General features: G+C 40.5%; 4 protein-coding genes across 8 annotated transcripts; 1 reads left to right on the plus strand and 3 right to left on the minus strand.

Annotated features, from left to right (window-relative positions):
• The first annotated feature begins 1,355 nt into the window (after positions 1-1,355).
• LOC137732662 (epoxide hydrolase 3-like) lies at positions 1,356-9,353 on the plus strand. Its single transcript, XM_088688045.1, has 3 exons — positions 1,356-1,965; positions 8,527-8,768; positions 8,857-9,353. Exons 1-3 carry the CDS (start codon positions 1,489-1,491, stop codon positions 9,104-9,106), a joined length of 969 nt encoding a protein of 322 aa, XP_088544171.1. The 5' UTR covers positions 1,356-1,488; the 3' UTR covers positions 9,107-9,353.
• Positions 9,354-10,110: 757 nt separating this feature from the next.
• LOC137731744 (Fumarylacetoacetate (FAA) hydrolase family) lies at positions 10,111-12,551 on the minus strand. Its single transcript, XM_068470938.2, has 7 exons — positions 12,267-12,551; positions 12,033-12,198; positions 11,868-11,920; positions 11,251-11,313; positions 10,740-10,790; positions 10,525-10,642; positions 10,111-10,413 (listed from the first exon to the last, which is right to left on the minus strand). The coding sequence occupies exons 1-7, from the start codon at positions 12,372-12,374 to the stop codon at positions 10,298-10,300; spliced, it is 675 nt and encodes a 224-aa protein (XP_068327039.1). The 5' UTR covers positions 12,375-12,551; the 3' UTR covers positions 10,111-10,297.
• Positions 12,552-12,848: 297 nt separating this feature from the next.
• On the minus strand, positions 12,849-18,507 carry GEX2 (gamete expressed 2). 4 transcript variants are annotated; one of them, XM_088687976.1, is made up of 16 exons: positions 17,990-18,507; positions 17,537-17,875; positions 16,950-17,276; positions 16,643-16,849; positions 16,470-16,555; positions 16,198-16,339; positions 15,694-16,002; positions 15,372-15,496; positions 14,983-15,200; positions 14,680-14,907; positions 14,361-14,590; positions 14,022-14,260; positions 13,786-13,942; positions 13,491-13,654; positions 13,300-13,385; positions 12,849-13,226 (listed from the first exon to the last, which is right to left on the minus strand). In XM_088687976.1, exons 1-16 carry the CDS (start codon positions 18,384-18,386, stop codon positions 13,082-13,084), a joined length of 3,399 nt encoding a protein of 1,132 aa, XP_088544102.1. In that variant the 5' UTR covers positions 18,387-18,507; the 3' UTR covers positions 12,849-13,081. The 4 variants fall into 4 exon arrangements, with proteins under 4 accessions (XP_088544102.1, XP_088544101.1, XP_088544104.1 ...); XM_088687975.1 differs by having other exon boundaries at positions 16,950-17,279; positions 17,990-18,501; XM_088687978.1 differs by lacking the exon at positions 17,990-18,507 and having other exon boundaries at positions 16,950-17,279; positions 17,547-17,674.
• Positions 18,508-18,844: 337 nt separating this feature from the next.
• On the minus strand, positions 18,845-22,180 carry BCE2 (2-oxoacid dehydrogenases acyltransferase family protein). Of its 2 annotated transcripts, none has more exons than XM_068471601.2 (8): positions 21,845-22,180; positions 21,499-21,657; positions 21,114-21,239; positions 20,508-20,881; positions 20,076-20,323; positions 19,839-19,927; positions 19,399-19,626; positions 18,845-19,200 (listed from the first exon to the last, which is right to left on the minus strand). In XM_068471601.2, exons 1-8 carry the CDS (start codon positions 22,034-22,036, stop codon positions 19,087-19,089), a joined length of 1,530 nt encoding a protein of 509 aa, XP_068327702.2. In that variant the 5' UTR covers positions 22,037-22,180; the 3' UTR covers positions 18,845-19,086. The 2 variants fall into 2 exon arrangements, with proteins under 2 accessions (XP_068327702.2, XP_068327701.2); XM_068471600.2 differs by having other exon boundaries at positions 21,836-22,179.
• Between the last annotated feature and the right edge of the window lie 1,710 nt (positions 22,181-23,890).

A 23,890-nucleotide genomic window follows, 5' to 3' on the forward strand; every position in this document is an offset into this window, starting at 1 on the left:
AGCTACAGTTTATTAACTAAATAATCTTAATTTAATTAATTTTTTACAAAGATAGTCTTTCTGGAATGTTTTATGGTATCAATGGACTATTATAATTTCTAGGAAGCAAAATGAGACAAAATGGAACATCACATAGTATTTTTCTCACCGCTTGTGTGAGGGTTTTCAAATTAAGGTTTTCGTTCAGTCGCCAGCCCTAGCTATGGCTAGGGTCGGTGGCAGCCTTTACTTTGTCCTTTTTGGTGTTCTCTTCCTTTCCTCCTGCTACAGTTTTCCCCTTGCTAGCCTTTCCCTCGAAAACAATCTTTCCAACCCACAAACCGTGAATCCTACTCGCCAATGTCCTCAGAACCACTCTTTTCTTTTCTCTATTTCCTGCTATCCCTCCATCTTCACTCCTTCGTTCTTTCTAACTTGGCTTCGTCATTCATCAATATTATTCCATATCCGGCTTGCAACCACTTTTAACCGCGTTTTGTTGCGGTATATCGAGAGGGTGTGTAGAGTTCTGGTGTTCACATCGGCTCGGGTGTTCGCACCACTTCCCTCTCTTGGTCTGCCTTCATTGGCACTGTCGCTAGTGGACATCCCACTGGCTTCTTTGGTTTCTTCTTCTTGGTGGCTGCAACTGGAGAAGAGCTATTTGCTGGATGATGGAGTTCTCCTTCTTTCCATCTCTGAGGCTTTGTCTGATCGGATTTATGGCGTTGGTTGGGTTCGATGGTTCGAGCTGTTTGCGAGGTGCGGCGGCAATTGTTGCAGGAAGCTAGGGATTACCTTTTCAGTCGGTTTGCTTTTGTTTTTTAGCCTAATCTATGGTTGGGCTCTTGGTGTTTCTTTTGGGTTGGCCCGCGTTGCCTTTGTATATTTTTTGTAAAGTTTTGTTGGCAATAAAACTTTTGCCTTTCTACCCAAAAAAAATGAGGCAAAATGTTTTTTTTAAGAAAACGGCAGCGTATATTTCATTGAAGCTATAAAAGGCTAATCAGTACAGGGTGAAGATAACTCCTCCATAAGAAGGTAACTAATTAAGGTTGGAAGTTGATCTCATCAAGTACAATTGTTTCCACAATAAAGAGCAAAATGAGCTAAGCGACGAGCAACCGAGTCTGCTTGTCGCCGGGTGTGGGCAACACAAGCTTCAGCGACCATAGTTTGCTTGCCCCATATGAAATTACGCCTAAATTCCTTATTTCACTCCATTTTAATCTCACTCCCAACATGAACAAGTTCAGATACCGCCTCGTAAGACGTTTAATCCGAGAGTCGAATACAATAGCACCAGGTAGAAAAAAACAAATATTTCTGCAGGCTTCCTTATAAAAAGACACAGAAACATCCAAACAGTAATCAACAAATATTTCTGCAGGCTTCCTTATAAAAAGACACAGAAACATCCAAACAGTAATCAACAAATATTTCTGCAGGCTTCTTATAAAAAGACACAGAAACATCCAAACAGTAGTCACGAGAGAGCGATCGACGATCATGGAGTCGGAGGGAATAGAGCACCGAACGGTCCATGTGAACGGCATCAACATGCACGTCGCCGAGAAAGGGAATGGCCCACTCATCCTCTTCATCCACGGCTTTCCCGATCTCTGGTACTGCTGGCGCCACCAAATCCTCACCCTCTCCGCCCTCGGCTACCGCGCCGTCGCCCCCGACCTCCGAGGGTATGGCGACACCGACGCCCCCGTCTCCCCCTCCAGCTACACCTGCTTCCACATGGTTGGAGACCTCGTGGCGCTCCTGGACGCCATCGCACCCGATCAGGAGCAGGTGTTCGTGGTAGCCCACGACTGGGGCGCCATCATCGCTTGGTACCTCTGCCTGTTCCGGCCCGACCGGGTCAAAGCCTTGGTCAGCTTGAGCGTGCAGTTTCGGCCGCGAAACCCTCAGAGGAAGTTCATCGAAATGGTTCAAGCTGCTTATGGCGATGACTATTACATGTGCAGATTTCAGGTTTGGTACTTTTTATTTATTATTATTATTTTTGTAATTTTTTAGCCGCACAAAATTCCATACTATTGGAAATCAATTTATCTTTTTCTAAAGACAAATATAAAAATAAAATGAAATTAAAGAAAAACAAAAGTTCCACCTACCCTATAGCCACCCACCAAACCACATACAACCTCGTCGGCAGCCATTTCCTCGCAATTTCTGCTACTAAATCCCAGTCGGAAGAACACAAATCAACCACGCAATCCAAATTCTTTGGTTTTTAAGGAATTGTGGCTATCCCCAAATTCCAGAAAGAACCCAAAAAACCCTAGAAAAAAAAAATTGTGGCTATCCTCAAATCCCAGAAGAAAAAAAAAATTGTGGCTGTCCTCAAATTCCAAAATACCCAGAAATTTGTTGGTGGGCTAGATCGATCAGATAAGGTTTTTGGTAACAACGTTGCTGGTTATGTCTGTGGAGATATGAGTTAGATGACTTTAATCATTGGCCTTCACACTTCTCTGATTTGGAGAGAGAGGAAGAGACAGAAAGGGCGAAGAGATAACCTTCGCCGCCGATGAGGAGCTTTGCGACGACGGGTGGGACTTGTTGGGGTAGATGGTTGTCGGATAGTTTGGGGGATGCTGTTGTTTTTCTTAAGTTTTTAGTTTTATTTTTCAAGTTAAGGTTGTTAAATTGGTGTTAAGTTGAAAAATTATTGTTAAGTTGAAGCGCCAAGGTCACGAAGTTAGAAAGGAGACATACCGGAGACACTAGTTTAGGTACAGCAGACCCATGATCGAGACGGAGAGGTTTTTAGAGATTGACGGAGAAAAAGGAGGGAGGAGATGGAGAAGTTTATAGACAATGACGAAGAAATAGATATAACAACATAAAATAATATTGTATTTTTATTAATTTTTCTAGGAATAATTTTAATATTATTTGTCTAGGCAATTTATGTCGGATGGAGATGTACTTGGGCACATACTATGTACTAAGTAATAATCATATTTGCCCAATTGACGGGAAGGGATTGACTTGCTCTACGGGATGCTATCAACACAATATCTTTTATTTTCTACCCATTTTTTTGTTAATTTTTATTATTTAATTTTCTTCAACTTATTTATTTGGACAACTAAAAACTAAAAAATTATAAAAATTAAAAATAAATATATGGATAACATCACTTTATTACAAATTGCCGGTGTTACTTTAAATCCTAGTAGATTGAATATGACCATATCTGTCTGTGTGGAATGAATATGAATCCCAAAGTGTTACTTTAAATCGGATGTGACAGTGTATTTTTTAGATGCAAATTTTTTCCTCCTTATTCTTAGACAAAATTGCACCTACAAAACAAATAACACCTTAGGTCAAGGCCAAGAGCCTCACGCGCCCACGATGAATGGGGGGGGGCTTTGGCTGAAGAACCTCCGATGCCAAAGTTAGAATTTAGAGAGAAAAGTGTTTGAAGAGTTTTTGGGAGTTTTGCAAGAGTGTGGAACTCCCATTTCAAAGAAAATGGAGTCCTATTTATAGAGCATGGCCGACCCTCTTTGGAAGAGATAGTGGCCGGCCCTGTCACATCCCGGCCCGGGACGGATCACTTTCAGGGCCCGCTCCACCACCGTAGCACGATATTGTCCGCTTTGGGCTTACCATTCCCTCATAGTTTTGTTTTTGGGAACTCACGAGAAACTTCCCAGTGGGTCACCCATCATGGGATTGCTCTCGCGCCCTACTCGCTTAACTTCGGAGTTCCTACGGAACCCGAAGCCAGTGAGCTCCCAAAAGGCCTCGCGCTAGGTAGAGATGAGAATATACATATAAGGATCACTCCCCTGGGCAATGTGGGATGTCACAATCTACCCCACTTAGGGGCCCGACGTCCTCGTTGGCACACACACGACCAGGGTTAGGCTCTAATACCAAATTTGTCACATCCCGGCCCGGGACGGATCACTTCCCGGGCCCGCTCCACCACCGTAGCACGATATTGTCCGCTTTGGGCTTACCATTCCCTCACGGTTTTGTTTTTGGGAACTCACGAGAAACTTCCCAATGGGTCACCCATCATGGGATTGCTCTCACGCCCTACTCGCTTAACTTCGGAGTTCCTATGGAACCCGAAGCCAGTGAGCTCCCAAAAGGCCTCGTGCTAGGTAGAGATGAGAATATACATATAAGGTTCACTCCCCTGGGCGATGTGGGATGTCACAGGCCCTTGGATGTTTTTTGGGGTGTAATGATGATTAATTTGGTGATTAATGGATTAGTTAGGAATTAATCTATTAATTAGCCTAATTAATTTAATTTATAGGGAAGGTTTTGAAGGTTATGGAATGATTTCCTTGTAGAGGATATGGAGTAAAGATGGACGAGATAAATTTGAACTTAGTTACCTATTTTGGGCACTCTTGACTCGGTTGATGGATAATTCTCCACTGCTCGCGTGTAGGAAACCCGATGTGTCTTGAGGGTAATTTTGTCTTCTTCACCTAAACATCCACATGTCACCTCTTGATTATTTTTGGCTCCACAAATGCCCCCACACCTGTTGGGCTGCTCGTAGGAAAGGGCAGCAGGTGTAGAGATTTTCTTGTTTTAGGAAACTTAGGATTGCTTCCTATTTTGATGTAGATTCCCTCTTTAATATGAAATTAGATCCTTCTAGGAAAGGGAAATAAATTTCTCTCAAAGCCTATTTAAGTCCACCTTAAGTGAGTTGTTAAATCAACTTTGGAGAGCGATTTATTCTACCCTACAAGAGAGAGAAAGCCTAGAGGATATTTGTTCCCCCTCCTCTAACAATCTTCTACACTTGCCCGTGTAAAAGATCGTCTTTCGTTGCTTTCTTCGTCTTCTCCACGCCGTACCGATGTAAGGAAAACTTCATTCTCCTTGTCTTCTTCTTGGGAGGTGCTGCCACGGAGCAGCCGTCGGGGTGGTGCGGTACGTCGGCTGGCAGGGGTCAAGAGTCGGCTTGTCATGGGCCAATGAGGTGGTGTGGCAGGGCTCATTGCTATGCTGATCGGCTTGATTGAAGCCAAGTATTGGCTTGGTATGGGTCGAGGAAGTGGCGTGGCATGGGCAACGGTTTGGGCTGCCATGTCTGGGCTGCTTGCCAAAAATGAGGAAACTGCTTTAAGTTTGATTTCTTGGCTGTCGTAGATGGAGCAATCAAGGATAAAGCTGCTAAGATCGGAGCTGCTGAAGATGAAGTGTCGGATGAGTGGATTGTTAAGTGCAAAAGTGGCTGTTACCCCCTGACCATTTGCTGCCTAGTTGATCTTTAAGCATTCAATCTTTTAAGCTATATGACCTTCTCGCACTGAAGAGCTTACCCAGATGGGTGTCGGAGAATTAGTTTACCCTCTCGTATTGGAGAGCAATTAGTTTATCCTCTCGCATTGGAGAGCAGACCCATACGGGTGTCGGGCAATTGGTTTACCCTCTCGTACTATATAGCAATTAGTTTACCCTATCGCACTGGAAAACAGACCCAAATGGGTGTCGAGAAATTGATTTCCCCTATCGCACTAGAGAACAATTAGTTTATCCTTTCGCGCCGGAGAGTAGACCCTTTTGGGTGTCGTGGAATTGGTTTACCCTTTCGCACTGGAGAGTAATTAGTTGATCCTCTCGCACTGGAGAGCAGTTAGTTTATCCTCTCGCACTAGAGATCAGACCCTTTTTGGTGTTAGGGAATTGGTTTATCCTCTCGCACTAGAGAGCTATTAGTTTATCCTCTCGCACTGGAGAGCAGACCCATACGGTTATCGGGGAATTGGTTTACCCTCTCGCACTTTCCCTCTCTCACTGGAGATCAATTAGTTTATCCTCTCGCACTGGAGAGCAGACCCATACGGGTGTCGGGGAATTAGTTTACCCTCTCGCACTTTCCCTCTCTCACTGGAAAGCAATTAGTTTATCCTCTCGCACTGGAGAGCATGGAAATCATTATCGTGAGTACAGCTGAGGAAAGTTGGACTGCTGAGACAACCGAAATAATCCTTAGCTTGCCCCCGGTTCTTGGTACTTGGGTTGGTGTGTCCTTCCGGTCCTCGTCTGCCCCCGGCGTGCCATTAAGCTAAGCTGCTACACTTGTCGGAACAGAAGTAGTCTCATCTGCTTGATCTTGTCATTGAAAGATGACTCGCTTATGGTGGTCATATCTTATCGGAGCGTTTTGTTAATAGCTTCGTTGTGAGGAAAATTGCACAATCACTCGGTCAGGAGCCTTTCTACTTCTTCTTGAATTTACCTTTGTTGGGGGTGGCAAATCTCTCGGCTGCCCCCGGTCATAACCTGCTGGTCTAGGCTGTTATTCCATATGTTCGGCTCGTCTATGCTGCAGCTACGGTGGGTGTGGTATGTTCTTAGCAAGCGAACGGGTAACTCACAGGCTGCTGGTTGAACTTGAGCCGGATTGAGTGATTGCTTCTCTCCGTCTGCTGTGTTGCCTACTCCGATGTGAAGTGGAAGATGTTCCTTGCAGGCCTTGCCGCGAATGAACAGTTCGCCTGGAAAGTTGCTCATGTTGATTATCGGAGTGTGACCCCAACCGTGAAGTGTATGTTTGCCTGTGGGCCTAACTAAGAGTGCACACTCCTCTATGCGCTAAGATGGGAGTATACTCTATCTCGAGGGTCCAGTTGGGAATGTACTCCGTTAGAACGCTCGGTTTATGACTGACTAAGTGGCTACTTGTTGGGACGCTGGTGGAGAGGTTTGTTTGCCCTTGTCCTTCTTTGGGACACCTCATCCGGGGCACGTTGGATCTTGGTGCGTTGCAAGAGTTGATTCACCAAGGTTGTCTATTGTGCAAGGGCGCTCGTCAACTCTATGACTTGTCGAGACAAGTGTTGTTCGCCATTTGGATTGGAAGAGCTTGGAAGGAATATGCTTCCTTGAGCAGTGGAAGTGTGGTAGGCTCCGGGTGCGAGATTTGAATTGGGAAATGTCAAATCCGCTGAGAAATGTGGTGAAAATGCCCCCTGCTCGATGGTTGGTCCAGATGGTTGAGATAATCTTGGGTCGATTTGGGCTACTTAGAATGACGCGAGAACAGGCTGGGCCACAGGAGTGGGCTAAGCCGCAAGAGTAGGTTGGGGCACGAGAGTGGGCTGCTTAGCGGGAGCAGGCTGGGCCATGAGAGTGGGCTAAGCCACGAGAGCAGGCTGGGCCACGGAAGTGGGCTGCTCATCGTGTGGCACACATGGGTGCGAGGCTAGGGCTCGGCTTGGCAACACGTTGGGCTTGCATTGGGCTTGGAGTGACATGGCTTGGGTCATGGCCTTGGTGCTATGAGCCTTGGATGGCACGGCTTGGGCTTGCTTTGGTGGCACGGCTCGGGTCGTGGTAGTGGTGCCATGGACTTCACCGCGGGTGGCCACCGCGATGGTTCCCATGGTGGTGGTGCAGCTCCCCCTAGGATCACATTTAGTCTCGTGGATCGCCGCGGTCCCATTTCTTGAATATTGGAATTTTCACTCATGGAGTTTTCTAAATTTCTAGCCATCATATTTCTCTTTTTCGTTTTATCAAAGAATCTTTGTAAATAAAAAATTCTAATAATAAGAACATAAAAAAAATACAAGTGGACTAGAAAATAGAGAAAAAACCTTTTTATGCGGGAGTCTTCTACGAGTGTGAATTTCAACTCTCAATGAAAGCACCAATTTGTGGATGCAAATTTCTTCCTCCTTGTTCTTGGACAAAATTGCACCTACAAAACAAATAACACCTTAGGTCAAGGCCAAGAGCTTCACGCGCCCACGATGAATGTTGGGGGGGGCTTTGGCCGAAGAACCTCCGATGCTAAAGTTAGAATTTAGAGAGAAAAATGTTTGGAGAGTTTTTGGGAGTTTTGCAAGAGTGTGGAACTCCCCTTTCAAAGAAAATGGAGTCCTATTTATAGAGCATGGCCGGCCCTTTTTGGAAGAGAAAGTGGCTGACCCTTGGATGTTTTTTGGGGTGTAATGGTGATTAATTTGATGATTAATGGATTAATTAGGAATTAATCCATTAATTAGCCTAATTAATTTAGTTTATAAGAAGGGTTTTGAAGGTTATGGAATGATTTCCTTGTAGAGGATAAGGAGTAAAGATGGATGAGATAAATTTGAACTTGTTACCTATTTTGGGCATTCTTGACTCGATTGATGGATGATTCTCCGCTGAGTGTAGGAAACTCGGTGTGTCTTGAGGGTAATTTTATCCTCTTCACCTAAAAATCCACGTGTCGTCTCTTGATTATTTTTGGCTCCACATATTTTACTACATTTTCTACCTTTAAAAGCTAACATTTTGATTGTAGTTACGTATGAACATTTTATTGTAATGTAGTTGATTGTGTTTTTTTTTTTTCTTTTTAGGTTGAAGTGCCTACCAAATTGCGTTAATACGAAAATATTGTTGTTGTAGATGATATTTTATCGTATTTGTAAAAAGTAATCATGCATGTGCACTTTTTTGCGCTTTCGTTTCTTATCGCCCCTCTCTTTAACAAATAATTAACTAACTCACTAACTCTATCGCTCTACTAAAAAATATTACTCATATTTGCAGGAGCCAGGAGTGATAGAAGCCGAGTTTGCTCAGATGGGCACTACAAGAGCTATCAAGGAGTTTCTAACATATAGGAATCCGGGTCCAGCTTTCCTGCCTAAAGGGAAAGGATTTGAACGTCCGACAGATGCTCCTATTGTCTTGCCAAGTTGGTTGTCTGAGGATGACGTGAAATACTACGCCACCAAATTTGACAAGACGGGCTTCACCGGCCCCGTAAACTACTATCGGAATTTGGACGTGTACGTAATTTTGTTCGAACTTATGTGTTGCTGTCGACTATAATGGTAATCGTTGTTTTACTTAATTTCTTTCGCTTTAACAATGCAGAAACTGGGAACTAACTGCCCCATGGACTGAGGCTCAAGTGAAAGTTCCAGTGAAGTTTATTGTGGGAGACCAGGACCTCACTTACAACTCTCTAGGTGCTCAGGACTTCATACACAAAGGCGGGTTCAAGAAATATGTGCCGCTTCTGGAAGAAGTAGTTGTACTGGAAGGAGTTGCCCATTTTCTGCAACAAGAGAAGCCTGATGAAATCAGCAAACACATTCACGACTTCGTCAAGAAATTCCATTAGCCGTGTATATGTCCTTATGTCGATGCTTGCTAGCTACTGCCTACTGGTGTTTCAGTTATGCATTTCTTGCCTCAGACTTTTAAGTGACGTAACAAACATCGTTGTTTCCTTGTTTATCGGTGTGCAACTTCCGTCAACTAGTTTTTTTCTTTTTTGTTATTGTTGTTGTAAATCGTCATTGATGATGCGTGTATTTTAAACTACGAAAGTTAAGTTTAATTTTATAAGCTAGTTTATGTTTGATTTAGTCAATCCGATTACTTGAAATATAGAGAAGTGCGTGAGGAGTTAAAATTGTGTAGGTTGCTTTAAAAGAATTGTGAATGCGTTCAAATGTCCGTGAGGAACGGTATCAAAATACACACTATTGCTGGGTTCATGATGGTATGACAAAAGTAAAAACTAAGCCCATCTCATAGGTAGATGTTGCACCACTTTGTCACTTTACCCGTTTGACAACTCTCCTACTTTCTCACGAGTCCCACAAAAGGTGTAAATTGTTTTAATGTCAAATGTTGAGGTGTAACAAGAAAAATTAAAATCTCATGAATCATTTCAAAATTGATTCTACACCTCAACGGTGTAAAATGTATTTAGTCCTAAAAACATGCATCAAACATAATATTTTTTTTTTTCCGGACGAAGCATCGAACATAATGAATATTAAAATTATTAATAAACCCATTAATTTAAGAGTTTTCTACATATAAATCCTTAAAAACAATAGTAGAATAATAATTCAAACTCAATTACCATTGAGATATATGACACTTAACTAATTACTTGTGTTTATTAGTTTCGTGGCCGATCCACGAAACTTCCTGCTCATGATTAGAATTATTAATATAAGATTACTACGTAAAAATCATCTCAACAAAAAATCAATAACATATGAGAGTGTTTAGTCACCGAATTGTACGAAAACAGATCCTTGAAATCTACAAAAGTACTACAAACTATCTATCTATTTGCTACAGTTTATTGACTAAAGGCAGCGTAAGAAATAATAAACTGTGAAATTTATTTCCATCCGAAAAATGTTCATTCTACGCCTACATTCTTTATTTCACTCCATTTTAATCTAACTCCAAACGTGAACAACAAAACAAATGGACATGTTCAAATACCACCTCGGAAGATGTTTAATCCGAGAGTCAAATACAATAGCACCAGAACGCAAATTCAACTAGCTCAAGAACTTGCTTGGCTCTTTCGTTTTTCGACGTTGAACTGAACATCCACGAGGTTGGTTATGCCAGCAGTTATCTTTTGACCTATTTTTACTGGGCCAACACCTTGGGGAGTGCCTGCACACCAAACCATAATTAGCTTCATGTCGAAAAAATATTTGCACGTCTCCTAGACGCGGAGGAAGTGGGGTTGGATGGAAACCTTAGGTACAGATAAAAATTTCATACCTGTTAGTATTACATCTCCTTCGAGAAGTGTCATAATGGAACTTATGTGGCTGATGAGAAACGGGAGTTTAAATATCATGTCCTTGGTTGAGCCTTTCTGCCTCAATTCTCCATCTACCTGCGGTGAAGCCAATTAATTTGAACGCATTAGAAGTGGCCAATACAATAATCATGCCAATACTAGAGCTCATGAAAGCAAAGGAAGCACTAAGAACCTTCAGCCACAACTCTATATCATCCGGGTTTGGCACCATTTCCTTGGGCAGCTGCACGAAGTTTGGAGAATCAAATGGTTAAATATGCTTAAAAATATAGATAGTCATAGTGACTGAATTATTTGCATTATAACTCTGGTGAAATTATAAGTTTACAACTAATATCCATGCCTCTACAGAGCATCCCTAATCAAATAGGTCTTAACTGGGAAAAATAACCCCATGTTCTCCCTCAACTACCTTAAAATAAAATGGACAAGTTAATCTGGGAAGCTTTAGTTGGCGTGGTAACAGAGCCAAGCACGGTTAAATTTGCAATACTCATCCTCACCCCCACCTCTAAACAAGCTTTCTTTTTTAAAATTAAGTTCTGTTCTATAGTGATAAATGTCAGCATATCGCCCCATTGGTCTGAAATTATTTTCACGTTAGCTACCTCACTATGAACATACAATAGAAAATCACCCGTAACAAAGAGAAAAGCATCAAAGATAAGCAATGCAATTCTTACTGCGGAACTGATTGGTGTGAAGGTGTCCTGCCCCTTAGCTATGGTCCATGGAAGACCTGCAGACTGTAAAAGGAAATAACGTACATTTACAACGATAACAACATTGTACCGGCATCTCCAGTGATCCGCATATACAAATCTTTATATTCAAATTGGACAGGAAGTAAAAGGACCACGCTTTAACTTTAGGTATCCTAAAATAGAGCACAAGTTTAGAACTTGAACCGTTCCGTTCTTATTCTTCATGAGATCAGGCCATAATAGTGACTACTGGACTTTTTCGCAGTTTACATCACAGGTACCTTTCGGTTTATAAAGTTGTTCATCTAATGTTTATTTTCCTCTGACAAACATCACTTGTATTGATCCTTACGTACGAGCTAAATTAACACACATCGAACATCGAACATCGAGATAAAACGAGAAATAAAAAGGCTTATATGCACGATAACTCATTCATCAGAAACCAACATACATTTGCAGTAGCTGTTTAAATTAAAACATATTGATTATCATGAATTGCAGCATTAACATTCTAATTAGAAACTTCTTGTCATAAAATGAACATTTCGCTACCGTGTTTGATCACATTAAACAATCCGATTTTCGATAATTACCTTAGCAGAAGCTTGAATTTCTCTGGCAGTCATATCCAGAGCAAGTGCATAACCTTAAACCATCCGATTTTCGCCAATCAGATTTAAACTCAAAATTAAATCATTAACAGCAGCATTATTAACTGACTAATTAACAAATAACAGTAACGAAAATTACAAATTTACCAGCGACGTAATCCATGGCTGTGGATTGCGGAACATCGCGAGCCTTCTGGGAGATTATCACCGCCAGCTCTACCTCATGGTCCAACGACAACAGAGGGTGAGGGACTTCGATCGTGCCGCCGTTCTTCAAGTAAGACGACGTCGGTTTGAGGAAAAGCACGGGCTCCTTCACAAACCACAATAAATCAGAATTGAGAGAGAGAGAGGGGAAGAGGAGAGAGAAAGAGGGTGGACCTTGGGGACGGCGTTGCCGAGTTCTTTGGCGTGGGCGGCGTAGTTTCTGCCGACTCCGACGATCTTAGTGCCCGCTTGCAAAAGCTTCTCTAACGCCGTCGCTGCCATCTCCAAAGTTTCAATCCTTGATTCCGGCTACGATTTCCAACTGAAATGTTTCCCGCACGGAGTTGTCGTATCCTGAACTTTGTAATTTGTTAATTATTTTGTCGAATCATTTCATGAACTTTATTGATTTTTATTAGTATTTGGAATTTTGCAGCTAAAATATCATATTTTAATGTCGTAATCCAAATTACAATTTTCTCTTTTATTTTTTAGTTAGCGAACATTTTTGCTTTGTTACTGCATTAGTTGTTGTTACATTTTAAATGTCGAAATATGTGTAGTAAAGAGATCAAATCATGCATATTTAATAATGATAAATGCAGTAAATAACATTCGAGAACATTTTAAAATAATGAGCAAAAATGCACTATTTAATCGTACGTCTATTGACCTTTTGATTTCATTATGGAACAAAGTGGAGAGAATTTGATTCACAATCCAACAAACACATGTCACAATATGAATTACGAACACTTTGTTGCAACAGGTCCATATGAATTATATTAAGACAAATATGCATAACTTCTTACCGTTAATAAAATACAACCCTATATGCATCAACAGTTAAAATCTTGTACAAGCAAGTAGGCAACTGAGAGCAGATGAACAAAAAGGGAAAGGAAAGTCCATCCAATTTTTTCTACAACAGTTATCAAAGTAGTACACCGGGTAACTTGAGTAATAAACAACAATGTTTCAATGTAAGCTCAAACTGTTTCACTTTGTTCCTTGTCAATAGCAAGGGGCATAAAACTAGGGGTAGTAGGAGTTTCCTGACTGCGTCCGCTACCGGAATGGAGTCGCTGACATTCTGCCTTGCCAGATTCCTCGTCTCCAGATTGACGATGCGACCTGAACTCAAAGGAACTACATGTCAGAATGCTTTGTTACTGCCTATTGCTACCTGAGTCTGAGAAATCATTACCGTTGGCGAAAGTTGGGATGTTGGCTGCCAAGCAAAGGGCTTGAACAAACACCGGTGTCTGCATTTGCTGGTAGATTTGTCCTCAACTACACATGAATCGGCACAGCATTGCATTACCAAAGAGGTGATCTAAAAGCGTTCCGGAGTAAAAAATGCGCCATGTTATATCATATGATACATATCATACTTACCATTCCTTTGTGCAAACTAGGTGCGCTTGCCTGCTCTGGTGCCCTGGTGGCTTTGTTTCTTCTTTCATGTACAAGGTGAGCTGCACATTTGCATGTGAAAAATAGTAGCACTGCTCCGAGCAAAAACACTATAGTGGATTCGATGACAATAGCTGACCCCAAGCCTGCATTCCTCACAATAAACAGAAGCACTTCGGCTATTTCAAGACCTAAATTGATTTTTATTTGGAGCCGTATGCCCCAAGACAGAAGCACTTTGGCTATAAGTTACTGACATACATGCATTACCACTTACCGTGAGCCACAAGCGAACTCATTGGCCTTCGCCTTATTAGATTAACAGAAGCCTCAGCCTGTAAAGGCACCGATATCTTATCATCACAATTAAAATAGCATCCGTAGTTTCCCATGTCATTCAATTTCACTGTCAAGATTGCATCCTGTTCTCCGCCCTGTACAAGAAATGTGATGAGTCAACAGACGATGCTGTAAATTAGATGCAATGAAATCAAAGCGAAGAACCCAACTCACATGATAAAAGAGCTGTCGCATCACAGCGTTGCAGTCATTAAATGTTCCTTGAAATCTAACTCCCTTAGCTCTCACCATGAAATGTTTTGAGATGCTGACATATGTCTGAAGAGGTAGCCACTGATAACTATTCTTGAGCTTCAGTTCGGTTGTAGAGATGAGCTCAGCTGGTAGGCTGGTTGCCAAATATCCATCATTAACTTCCACGGAAAAGGTGACTCTGAAAAGGGACTCGTTACCTGAAAGATTATGGGGCAAAGAACAAACATATTGACATCCTCTAAAACTCAGAGATTGAAGACGTCGTTTACCCTACTTTGAATTCGACCAGAGCCATACCAGGGAACGCAAGAAGATCTGGATCGCCAATGCAGAACTCAAACTTGTCTTTTTCTCTGTCGTATATCGGTGACTTGTCTTCATTACTTTTCAAAATAATGTATTCAGGAGCATGAATAAATGGAGGATCGTTAATAGGTTCCACAAAAACTGGAACATCCAATTTATTTACTCCATTCCTGTTCCTCGTCGACACTCGAATTGTATCATAGCCACAAAAGTTCTCGTCCCTGACTCGAGGGAAAGGGAGGATAAAAAATGATGTTACTCAATGAAGGAGGCCAATTATAAGAAGCAAAAGCAGATAGATGAATAGTACCCGAAGTATTGAATTGACTGAAGGGCAAAATTGATTACTTCCACACAGCCTACTAAAATCAAACCCTTTGCATCTCCATCTGATGCGTATACAGAAAGTCCTGTCCAAACTGGCTCCCAGAATTGCACTACCATAGGAGACAGAAAGACTGTCCCAGATTGCGCAGTGAGATTCACAGAGATGTTCTCCATCGCATCCGAATACCTTATCTCAAACCCGAGGAAACCACTGCAAATAGTCGAATTTATAATTATACAGAAGCATATATGAAAATTGAAGTGTTATAGATTAATAGTACGTTACCCGAATCTGGGACTAATCTCGTCTTCAGTTGCTTGTAGTTCGCTTGGAAAAGAAACAAATTGGGGCGGGATAGTGAGAACATATATGTTTACAGCAGCAGTAGCAAGATTTCCGTTTACATCAGACATTGTGTACACAAAGGAATCATTGCCGTAATAGTCTTTATGAGGCGTGTAGCGGAGTAGTCTTCCATACTCAAGAAGGGAACCACGATCTGGCTGACAAATATAAACCAGTCAAATTTCCAGGCAAATTGAAATCCTCTAAAAGGGTAGGTGGTGTTCGCGTGCATACGCCTGCTTGTGATCACTGATCAGTAGCAGTTCCACTTTTGTAAAGAAGAGAGAGTAGTGAAACAATGGTTTGAAAACCTTCACTTTGTATTGTACCTTTGAGTATTCGACAACACTTGCATTATTTCCAGCAAAGTAGTCGTTTGCTAAAACATCAAAAGCGATTGACTCATCCTCCCAGACAGATATTGTATCAATGTAGGCTCTGGGAAAATATTCGCCTGCAAATAAATCAGTCCATGAAAGTAAAATTAATACCACCAATAGTGTTTGGCTATAAAGTATAAACATCAATTGATGACAGCATGCGTGCACAGTATCGATCCATAACACGAGCAGAGAAATCAAATCCCATTTAATTGATACAACAAAAGAAAATAGAGCTACTCTTACACAACTTCTTGTTATTCTAACTTACTGGTGTAGACATTGATCCCGAAGGGGCAGGGAGAGATGCGTTTGCCGTCAAATGAAGCGCATATCTCATAACTACCAACATTCTCAGCCAGATATTGAACGGTGTATGAGCCATCATTGTTATCCACAAACATGGAATTTGAAAAGCCAGAACTGTTAACTGAAGCAATCTCTAGTTTCAGCCTAGATTGTTGTGACAAGAGAGGATTATAAAATGAATCCACGAGCTGCACTAATACTTCATTGTTAATCATCTTCGGCACCTTGGGAGAAAATTTGACTACTTCTGAGAGTGATGTGTTAACCTTTCCTGCAGAAAAGTTAGGAATTCATTCATCAGAAATCAAATAAGAGAGGCTGAAACAGTATGATAGTTCATGCAATGACGAATAAAACTTGTAGCGAACTTCTCAAGATCATATAGTTTCTTCCAAATTTCCAGATCAAGTTGTGCTTCCTTAACATGATGGTCATGAAAACTAGAGAAAATATCAGGTGAATATACCTCCTTTTACTTCCATTGTAAACGGATGACCGCCATTGAGTAGAATATTTCCACAAAATACGTAGATGTTATAGATCCCACTCTTGGTGGGTGTATACACCACATTGAAAGCAGTTACCAGGGCGCTGAAGCTCCCAACAGACTAAATTCAGAAACATTGTACCTCAAAAATTAGAATACAAAAGCTTAAAGAAGTAATACAAATATGTGTATGTAATACTATTTATATGTTGATGCATGTTTATGTGTATATATACACGGATACTTCTTACAGAATTTATTGGGTCCATAGATGGTGATGGAGCGATTTCTATCTGGCTGGTTGCACCATATCTTAACGCTCGAGCAGGTCCACTCCCTAACTTAGAGATACAAACTTTGTAAGTTTATAACCAAAAAGTTTATCATAGGAAACAGCTCAAAAATTGCTAGCTACCATTTATACCATTGATGGTTTGCATAGGAAATATGCTTGACTGCACATTATAGGAGTCATTTTCCCTTACAATTTGTACTTCGAGCCGTTCTATTTCAACAGGAGAGGTATATTGAAAAGCATCATTCAAATAAACTGAAAACTCTGCTAGCACACCAGCAGTAGAACTGTTTAAACCAGATCCATTGACAACGCTGTTTGTCCCGTTGCAATAACCTATCCAAATGCAAGCAAGAGAGAGGCGTGTGAATGGAAGTGGAAGCAGTAACAGCAATAGGTTATTCATAACTGGATTAACCACCTGCATGGCACGTACCGACAAAGACAGTATAAGCATATGGCATATTAGAGATACTCTTATAATGCTTCATATCGGATATAGTGAGCAAGAAGTTCCCCGGTTCTAGATTGCTAAAGGAAAACAACTGAATTCCAGCCACCACTTCTTCAAAGTGCAAATCTGCAACAGGTATAGACAAATTTGTCTCTATCTCTACAACTTCAGCGTCAAATGCATACAGACCAGGAACGAGGTTCCCATATCGATCTTGCTGATGTATAAAGATTTCCATCTTCGAATATAACTGCCACGCATTTGGTTCAAAATTCCATTTCACCGCACAATTGGAAACTTCTAGTGGTCCTGCTATAGGCCAGGGAAAATAACTCCGAAGCTCAGAATCAACAAATGGAAAGAAGTAACAACTAAGAAGAATGCATCAGTGAAGTGTAAAATGGTAACATAATCAACCAATTTATTCTGCAGGCAGATGGGAGCTTCATCGTTTCCGCTATAAACCTAAATGTAACTGCTTAAATCACAAATTAGAGAAATTCTAGCTCAAGTTTTGTATATGGGTAAGCATACACTATAAATGTATAACTATTGCTACGAAACACCACCTGGGTTCACCTTAAGCGGTAGGGGAGAGCCATTCAAGGTCTGATCACCATCTCCCACGTACAACAAGAGATCTCCGGCTTTCACCACAATGAACTCCAAGATGATATAACCGAAATCATTCCAACCCAAATGCGTGATGTCTGGCATGTTCGCTATGGAACCATTTGCATAGACTGCAGACACTGTAAAATTATGTAATCTTGGATCTTCACTGTTTTTGGAGACATTATTTCCAAACGCGTCCTTTGGAAGTATCATTACCCTAGCTTTAGTCCCTGCTTCGAATTCATTGTTGAAACCCATCCAGGAAGCAACACACGAAGACGGGTATATTTGCCCTTCAATCGAAAAATAGGTAAAATCCATCATGTATCAGAGAACACTAGGAAAGAAAATCAGCAGTCCAATTCTTTTAGTGAAATTAAAAATTAAAAATAAATAAATAAAAAAACCTGGATGAACTTGAAAATGCAGAGAAGAATCAAACACTTTGTAGCGATCCTCGTTGATCATAACGTTAAATGCCCCGGCGGTTATGGCAGTAAAGAAGAGTTTCCAACTGCTAGGGTCTCCTTCAAAATCCGAAAGAACACCCGACACGAAGGAGCAATTCCCGGGCTTCCCATTCACCGTAAGAGTAGGTTTAAACTTGTTCTTGTCGAGCTTGTCAAAGTTGTTCAGCACTCTGATTCTTATGGTTGCAATGTTGCCGGCTCGGAAGGTGTCATTGTCATCCATCCAACTGAAAGTGAACTCCGGCATCGCTGCTTCGTCTGAAACAAATTCGAACAAGGAAAGGCGAAAAGAGAGAGCCAAGAGGGATATGAGTAAGTGCATTTCGACTGCCATGAGAGAAAGCCGAGAGGTTTTGGAATTCTGCAGAGACAAAGTTTGTATTTCCGAAGGGAAGCTGATCAAGTAATTTTGTCCGTTTGATACTTCTAGAGCGGTTGGTGACGGTTGAAAACGGTTTATCTAGTGGCGCGGATGTTCCTCCTACTTTTTATCCACTTAAATTCTGAACATAATATTTGGGTTCTCTCTTTTTCTCCCCCTCCATTTTTCACTTTCTTTTCTTTATGTCCCCCACTAATTTTTTATTTATTTTACTTTCTTTTTCTTACAAAAGAACTCGTGCTACCACATCTAAGTGATCGATAACCGTTATCCTTTGGTTCAATTTTATCTATAGGCGTTCAGTGCAAACACGTGAAACGGTTGAATTTGATCAAACCGTTTAAACTAAGTGACCGAGAACTATTCTGCTTACTTGTTGCTTTACGTAGAAATAGTTTACACGTTTCACAAACGAAGCAAGAGAACTTAATCAACTTATTACGAAAATAAAATATCAAGTCTACATGTGAATTATTTATATATATATAAAATAAAATTTAAAAAAAAAAAAAAAAAAAAAAGGCCGACTTCTCTTGAGCCGGCTGTCTTGCTTGTAAACAGCTTTGAAATCGAACTATGCAAAGGCAAGAGGGAATTCAGTCAATTGGGAAGAGCATGTTTTCAAGCAGCGAGGCCATCGACGACCAGTTATCTATCTCATATGCAACATGAGCAGCTCTGGATTCTCTATATATTGTTTCCACTCGTTGCAGAACCTGGCAACAGTTGCTCCATCCAGCACTCTGTGATCTGCGCCTATATTGACCTGAGAAACAAAATTGTTATATTTCGACGGCCAACTATTTCATCACAGCATCCTAGAAAAAAGGCCCAATGTGCATGTCCATGGGGATTTGTAAGGGTGAGGGCACCGGCATGCAGTGATTTGGTAATTTGTATGGAAGTAATATGTAGATTTAACCTTTTCAATTGGTTTTATTGGAAAAACAAAAGAAACACTCACCGTCATAACTGAGACAGGATATACACCTCCGTCATCTGCAAATCGTGGAACCTTCTGAATTCGCCCAATTGCAATAATGGCAACCTCAGGCAAGTTCAGAAGAGGCGAACCATATTTCCCACCGATTGCTCCAATGTTGCTTAAAGTTATTGTTCCACCAGATATCTCTTCAGGCTTGAGCTTGTTTTCCAATGCCAATTGTTGTAACCGTGAAAGTTCCTTTGTTATCTGCACACATGGAACATATAAGTAATAAAAGCATATGTCATTCTTTCACCTGAGTAGGTAGAAATAATTGTAAATATCTTAGAATCGTAAAGTTCAACATGCAACCGAGAAATTGTTCTCCAAATCATGAATCTCATGCAAACAAACCAAGAAGTGTATACATATTCAGACACACAGTGTAAGCCATAGTTGAGAGATGACATAGAACTAACCTCCAAAATGGAAAGAGATTGAACGTTCTTTATGATTGGCACAACCAGACCATATGGAGTAGCCATGGCAATTCCGATATTGTGCGAACCTATAACAATTTCCATTTTGTTAAGTCAAAACCCCACTTCAAGACAAAATTAATACTAGCAAGTTTTCCATGTCACTAATAAAAGACTAAGCTCAAGTAGAAACATTGCTGCAGCCAACAGATGATAATTGCCATGGAGTGTACAAACCTTTGAGGATGACCTCGAGTGACTCTTCATTGAAGCTACTATTCATCAACGGATATTTGCTCATGGCCACTGAGAGAGTCTTTATCAATAATGGAAGAAAAGTGTGCTTGACATTGGAATCGGTGTTATTACTTTGGAAAGAATTTTTCAGCTCCACAAGTGCATCACACTTTATATCCTCAACATAATGAAAATGTGGAACTTTTGCAGCCATGCTCATTGACGTAACCATTCTTCGCTGGAATCCCCTGAAATAACACATTTTAATTAATTCACGGCATACTTCACTTCATCTTGAATAAGACCACTAAAACCAAATGTTCTCTATGAAATTCTAGTATTACGTGACATAAGTTTCAGCCATGGATCATACAAATGATTCATTAATGAACAAAGGAGGTATTCCAAGTTCATGTTTGCATGCTATATTACCTCAGGGTAACTGTCGTATCCTCATAATTCCATCCCGATTCAGCTGATGTATGTGCACAAGTCTCTTTTCTTCCCAAAGCTTTCTCAGGACTAGCACTCAAGGAGGCAGAAGGAACTTCAACGATTCCCTTCTGGGCAGCATATTTAAGGACATCTTCTCGTAACACTCTCCCATCTTTACCGGTTCCAGAGACTTCATTTATATCTATATCATATTGCTTTGCAAGGCTCCGAACAGGAGGTGTAGACAAAACTCCGCCTATGTTATGTGTGTTAAGCTCAGAATCTAGTGACTTAGTGATTTCCAAATTCTCAAATATCTGCTTTGGAACGTGAGATTCCTCGACGGCCATCTTTAAAAGAATTTCTCCAACCTAAGTTTTAATTGAAACTTTAAATCATAAATAAGAGTTTGAATATGATTAAAACCAGAATGAGCTAATCCACATGAGAGAAATGATATGCTGTTACCAAATTTCTAAAGGAAAAATTCCCGTTACTAGTTCAATTTCTAAAGGGCAATTATTGTCCACTAACTCTCTTACATATGCGGACCTCTCCACAAATCCTCAAACCATAGGTTGTAAGGTGTAAAAGTATTCTGACCTTGACGATGTCACCAGGAATGTAGAGAAGCTGAGAAACTTTCCCTTGATAACGGCTTGTTATTTCGATGGTTGCTTTGTCACTTTGAACTTCACAAAGTGGCTGAAATTCGTCAACTTGATCCCCCTGCCAAAATCACAAATTAAACCTCAAATTCCACATTCTCTTCGAAACAACCTAATATCATATACTCATACTAAATGACACTCCCATTGTACGCAAAATGAAGACCGTCAATGTAACTGTGCAGGCCTGCGAAAACTTCCCATTCAAATCTGACAAACCTTGCACAAATACGTGGATCAACAACATAAATGTATACAAATGCATGTGCAATTATATTGTACAGGATACGTTTATGCGAAAGGTAGAAGGAATAACAGACCTCCTGCACAAACCATTTGAGTAGCTCGCATTCGGCAATGCCTTCTCCGGTTTGAGCCAACGGTACATCAACTATACCATTACCATTAACCCCTGCTGCAACATCAGCCACTGCCTCACTTGAAAACCACCTCCCATTCACATTACACGCAATTCTACGCTAAAAATTCACAATTTGCAAAATAAATAAATAACCATGCAGATTACGAACAAATTTACCAAAAAAATAGTTGAAAAGAGCCATCTTTGAATGTAAATTTAAACAATTTCCACAATTTTGATTACTGACCAATCATTTAATCAGAACCAAGATTAATTAGCAAGCGAAAGAGACTTACAATGGATACCTGATCGGCCAAGCAGAACCAGGTGGAAGCGGCAGTAGAGAACGCAACGAGATCGGAAGAGGAGACTCGAAACGGAGAGTGGTGGGAAGAATGCACCGCCGCCGGCGACGGAGCTGAAGAGGTGTACGGACAGAGCCACCGGCCACCGTTGACCAAAGTCCGCTTATGCCAGAGCCGCCTAGCGATCATCATACTTTCTGGATTTTAAAAATTACTATAATTCCGAAGTAAAAATTATCGGAGTGAGCTCTCTACCTACGGGTGACTGTATATATTCATGCTCTGCTGTTTCTGAATTTGGCTCTTTGATTTTAGTTTAAATTAATTTAATTTAACATAAATTAATTATGATTGGTTGGGATGGTTGCTGCATCAGCAGATAAGCTTTGCAATCGGCCATGCCATTTGGTCTTTTCAAGCTCTGCGAAGTGCAGGATAAACATCGCTCGACGGCTGACGCATTCGCGTGCATTTCTGATTCACTTCGATTTGCCACTTTTGTTTGTTTGTTTGTTTATTTTCTGGCGAAGGCCCAAGAGGGGAGGACCCAGTGAATGAATCCACAAAGCCCAAGACAGAACAAGAAAGAAGCCCAATCTAAGACTCGATGAGTACCATTACCAACCAACAATGTGTATGGACTTGTAACGAATTACCAAGACTGTGTGTCAGTCTAGCCTAGCCAGTCTAGGGGTGGGTAAGATGCAGTTTGGCTCGGTTTCACACCTAAATTACGGGTCAACCACCATCTCTTCTCCTTGCTTTAATTTTTTGCCAATTTTTTTCTCAAATCTAAATCTTCATTCTTTGAAAGGGAGGAGAAACAACATAGAAATCATGTTATAATTCAAAGATGTGAAGAGTGTCCGGTGTAAAAAATAAAAATGAAAACATAAAATGTTTATTGTACCTAAGAGAGTGCCAGATGTGAGGATATTATGAGAATATATGTGAGGTGTATTAAGATAAATTTTAACTGAAAAAAGCAAATATGAAATGTATTAAATATGTGAAATATATTCAACAATATATGAATGTTAATAAAACAAGCTTTAATAAGTTATACCAACTCTTTGTTAGCTCTACGCATTTTCTCTACCCCTTCTCACACTGAAAAGTTGGGGGCATCACGTATTTGTTATGCCAATACTAAAACCAATGAGGTGTGAGAGTAGTGGCAGTATTACATCCGGTTACATTTTGGATACAAAGCTTAGATAATCGTTGGACGAGCTGAAAAGGACTTGGGTTTTGAACTAAGATGATCAAGGCTTCTTCGATGGAGATCAAATATTCTACGTCTAAAATGAATGTGGTCTCTTTATGATTCTAATTATTATTTGACACATATTAAGTTCATGCTAACAAAATTAAGTTTATAAACACGTGTCTACTAATAATTGTGGCCACTGAAAGACCACACCTATTTTGAGTGCAGAAGATTTAATATCTCTTCTCTTTGATGGAAGGAAAGGGATCCGAAAATCCCTTCCACCAAATCCATCAATCTGAGCCCTTGAAATTTGATACAATGGCTAAAGTTATTATAACTTTGAAAGATGACTCCTATTTTTAATTGTTTGATCAAATTTTAAGGGTCCGAATTGATGAATTTGGTGAAAGGGATCCGAAGATGATCTCTTTCCGATGGAATGTTTAAGTTGATTAGACCAATGGCATGTGGGCATGCCACATCGTAGTGGTGATTAGTGGCGCCACCACATGTAAGTGATTTTTTCATTTGTAATCACCAGTTGTTCAAAAGGGTTTTCCATGCACATAATGTTTATATATATGTTATCGACACATCCAAACTGACCAAATAAATACATGATCCTAGTGTTTATATAAATATTTAAGTTTCAGGGCTAATTACATTTTTTAACATTTTAAGGTTGAGGTGATTTTTAAAATGGATCATGAGATTTTTTTTTTTTTCAGATTGCACCTTTAAGCTTTGAAATTGTATCACTTTACACTTTTTGTCTATTTGAACCAAACTCAACACATCAATAATTTAATAAATAAGGGAGCTTGTTGAGTGTT

The sequence above is a fragment of the Pyrus communis genome, chromosome 16, assembly GCF_041283825.1.
Source record: "Pyrus communis isolate YQ-2024b chromosome 16, ASM4128382v1, whole genome shotgun sequence".
Taxonomy (NCBI): Eukaryota; Viridiplantae; Streptophyta; class Magnoliopsida; order Rosales; family Rosaceae; genus Pyrus; species Pyrus communis.

Excerpts from the sequence above, each read along its gene's own strand:
- GEX2 (XM_088687975.1), bottom strand. The coding sequence starts at position 18,386 with ATGGCAGTCGAAATGCACTTACTCATATCCCTCTTGGCTCTCTCTTTT. Across the intron at positions 16,556-16,642 it reads TCCTATGCAAACCATCAATG|GGAGTGGACCTGCTCGAGCG; the intron begins GTATAAATGGTA and ends TCTCTAAGTTAG. Across the intron at positions 15,201-15,371 it reads GTGTTGTCGAATACTCAAAG|CCAGATCGTGGTTCCCTTCT; the intron begins GTACAATACAAA and ends TATATTTGTCAG.
- LOC137732662 (XM_088688045.1), top strand. The coding sequence starts at position 1,489 with ATGGAGTCGGAGGGAATAGAGCACCGAACGGTCCATGTGAACGGCATC. Across the intron at positions 1,966-8,526 it reads ATTACATGTGCAGATTTCAG|GAGCCAGGAGTGATAGAAGC; the intron begins GTTTGGTACTTT and ends TCATATTTGCAG. Across the intron at positions 8,769-8,856 it reads TACTATCGGAATTTGGACGT|AAACTGGGAACTAACTGCCC; the intron begins GTACGTAATTTT and ends TTAACAATGCAG.
- LOC137731744 (XM_068470938.2), bottom strand. The coding sequence starts at position 12,374 with ATGGCAGCGACGGCGTTAGAGAAGCTTTTGCAAGCGGGCACTAAGATC. Across the intron at positions 10,791-11,250 it reads TCACACCAATCAGTTCCGCA|CTGCCCAAGGAAATGGTGCC; the intron begins GTAAGAATTGCA and ends AACTTCGTGCAG. Across the intron at positions 10,643-10,739 it reads ATATAGAGTTGTGGCTGAAG|GTAGATGGAGAATTGAGGCA; the intron begins GTTCTTAGTGCT and ends GCTTCACCGCAG.
- BCE2 (XM_068471600.2), bottom strand. The coding sequence starts at position 22,036 with ATGATGATCGCTAGGCGGCTCTGGCATAAGCGGACTTTGGTCAACGGT. Across the intron at positions 20,324-20,507 it reads GATACGACAGTTACCCTGAG|GGGATTCCAGCGAAGAATGG; the intron begins GTAATATAGCAT and ends GTGTTATTTCAG. Across the intron at positions 19,928-20,075 it reads ACTCGAGGTCATCCTCAAAG|GTTCGCACAATATCGGAATT; the intron begins GTTTGTACACTC and ends AAATTGTTATAG.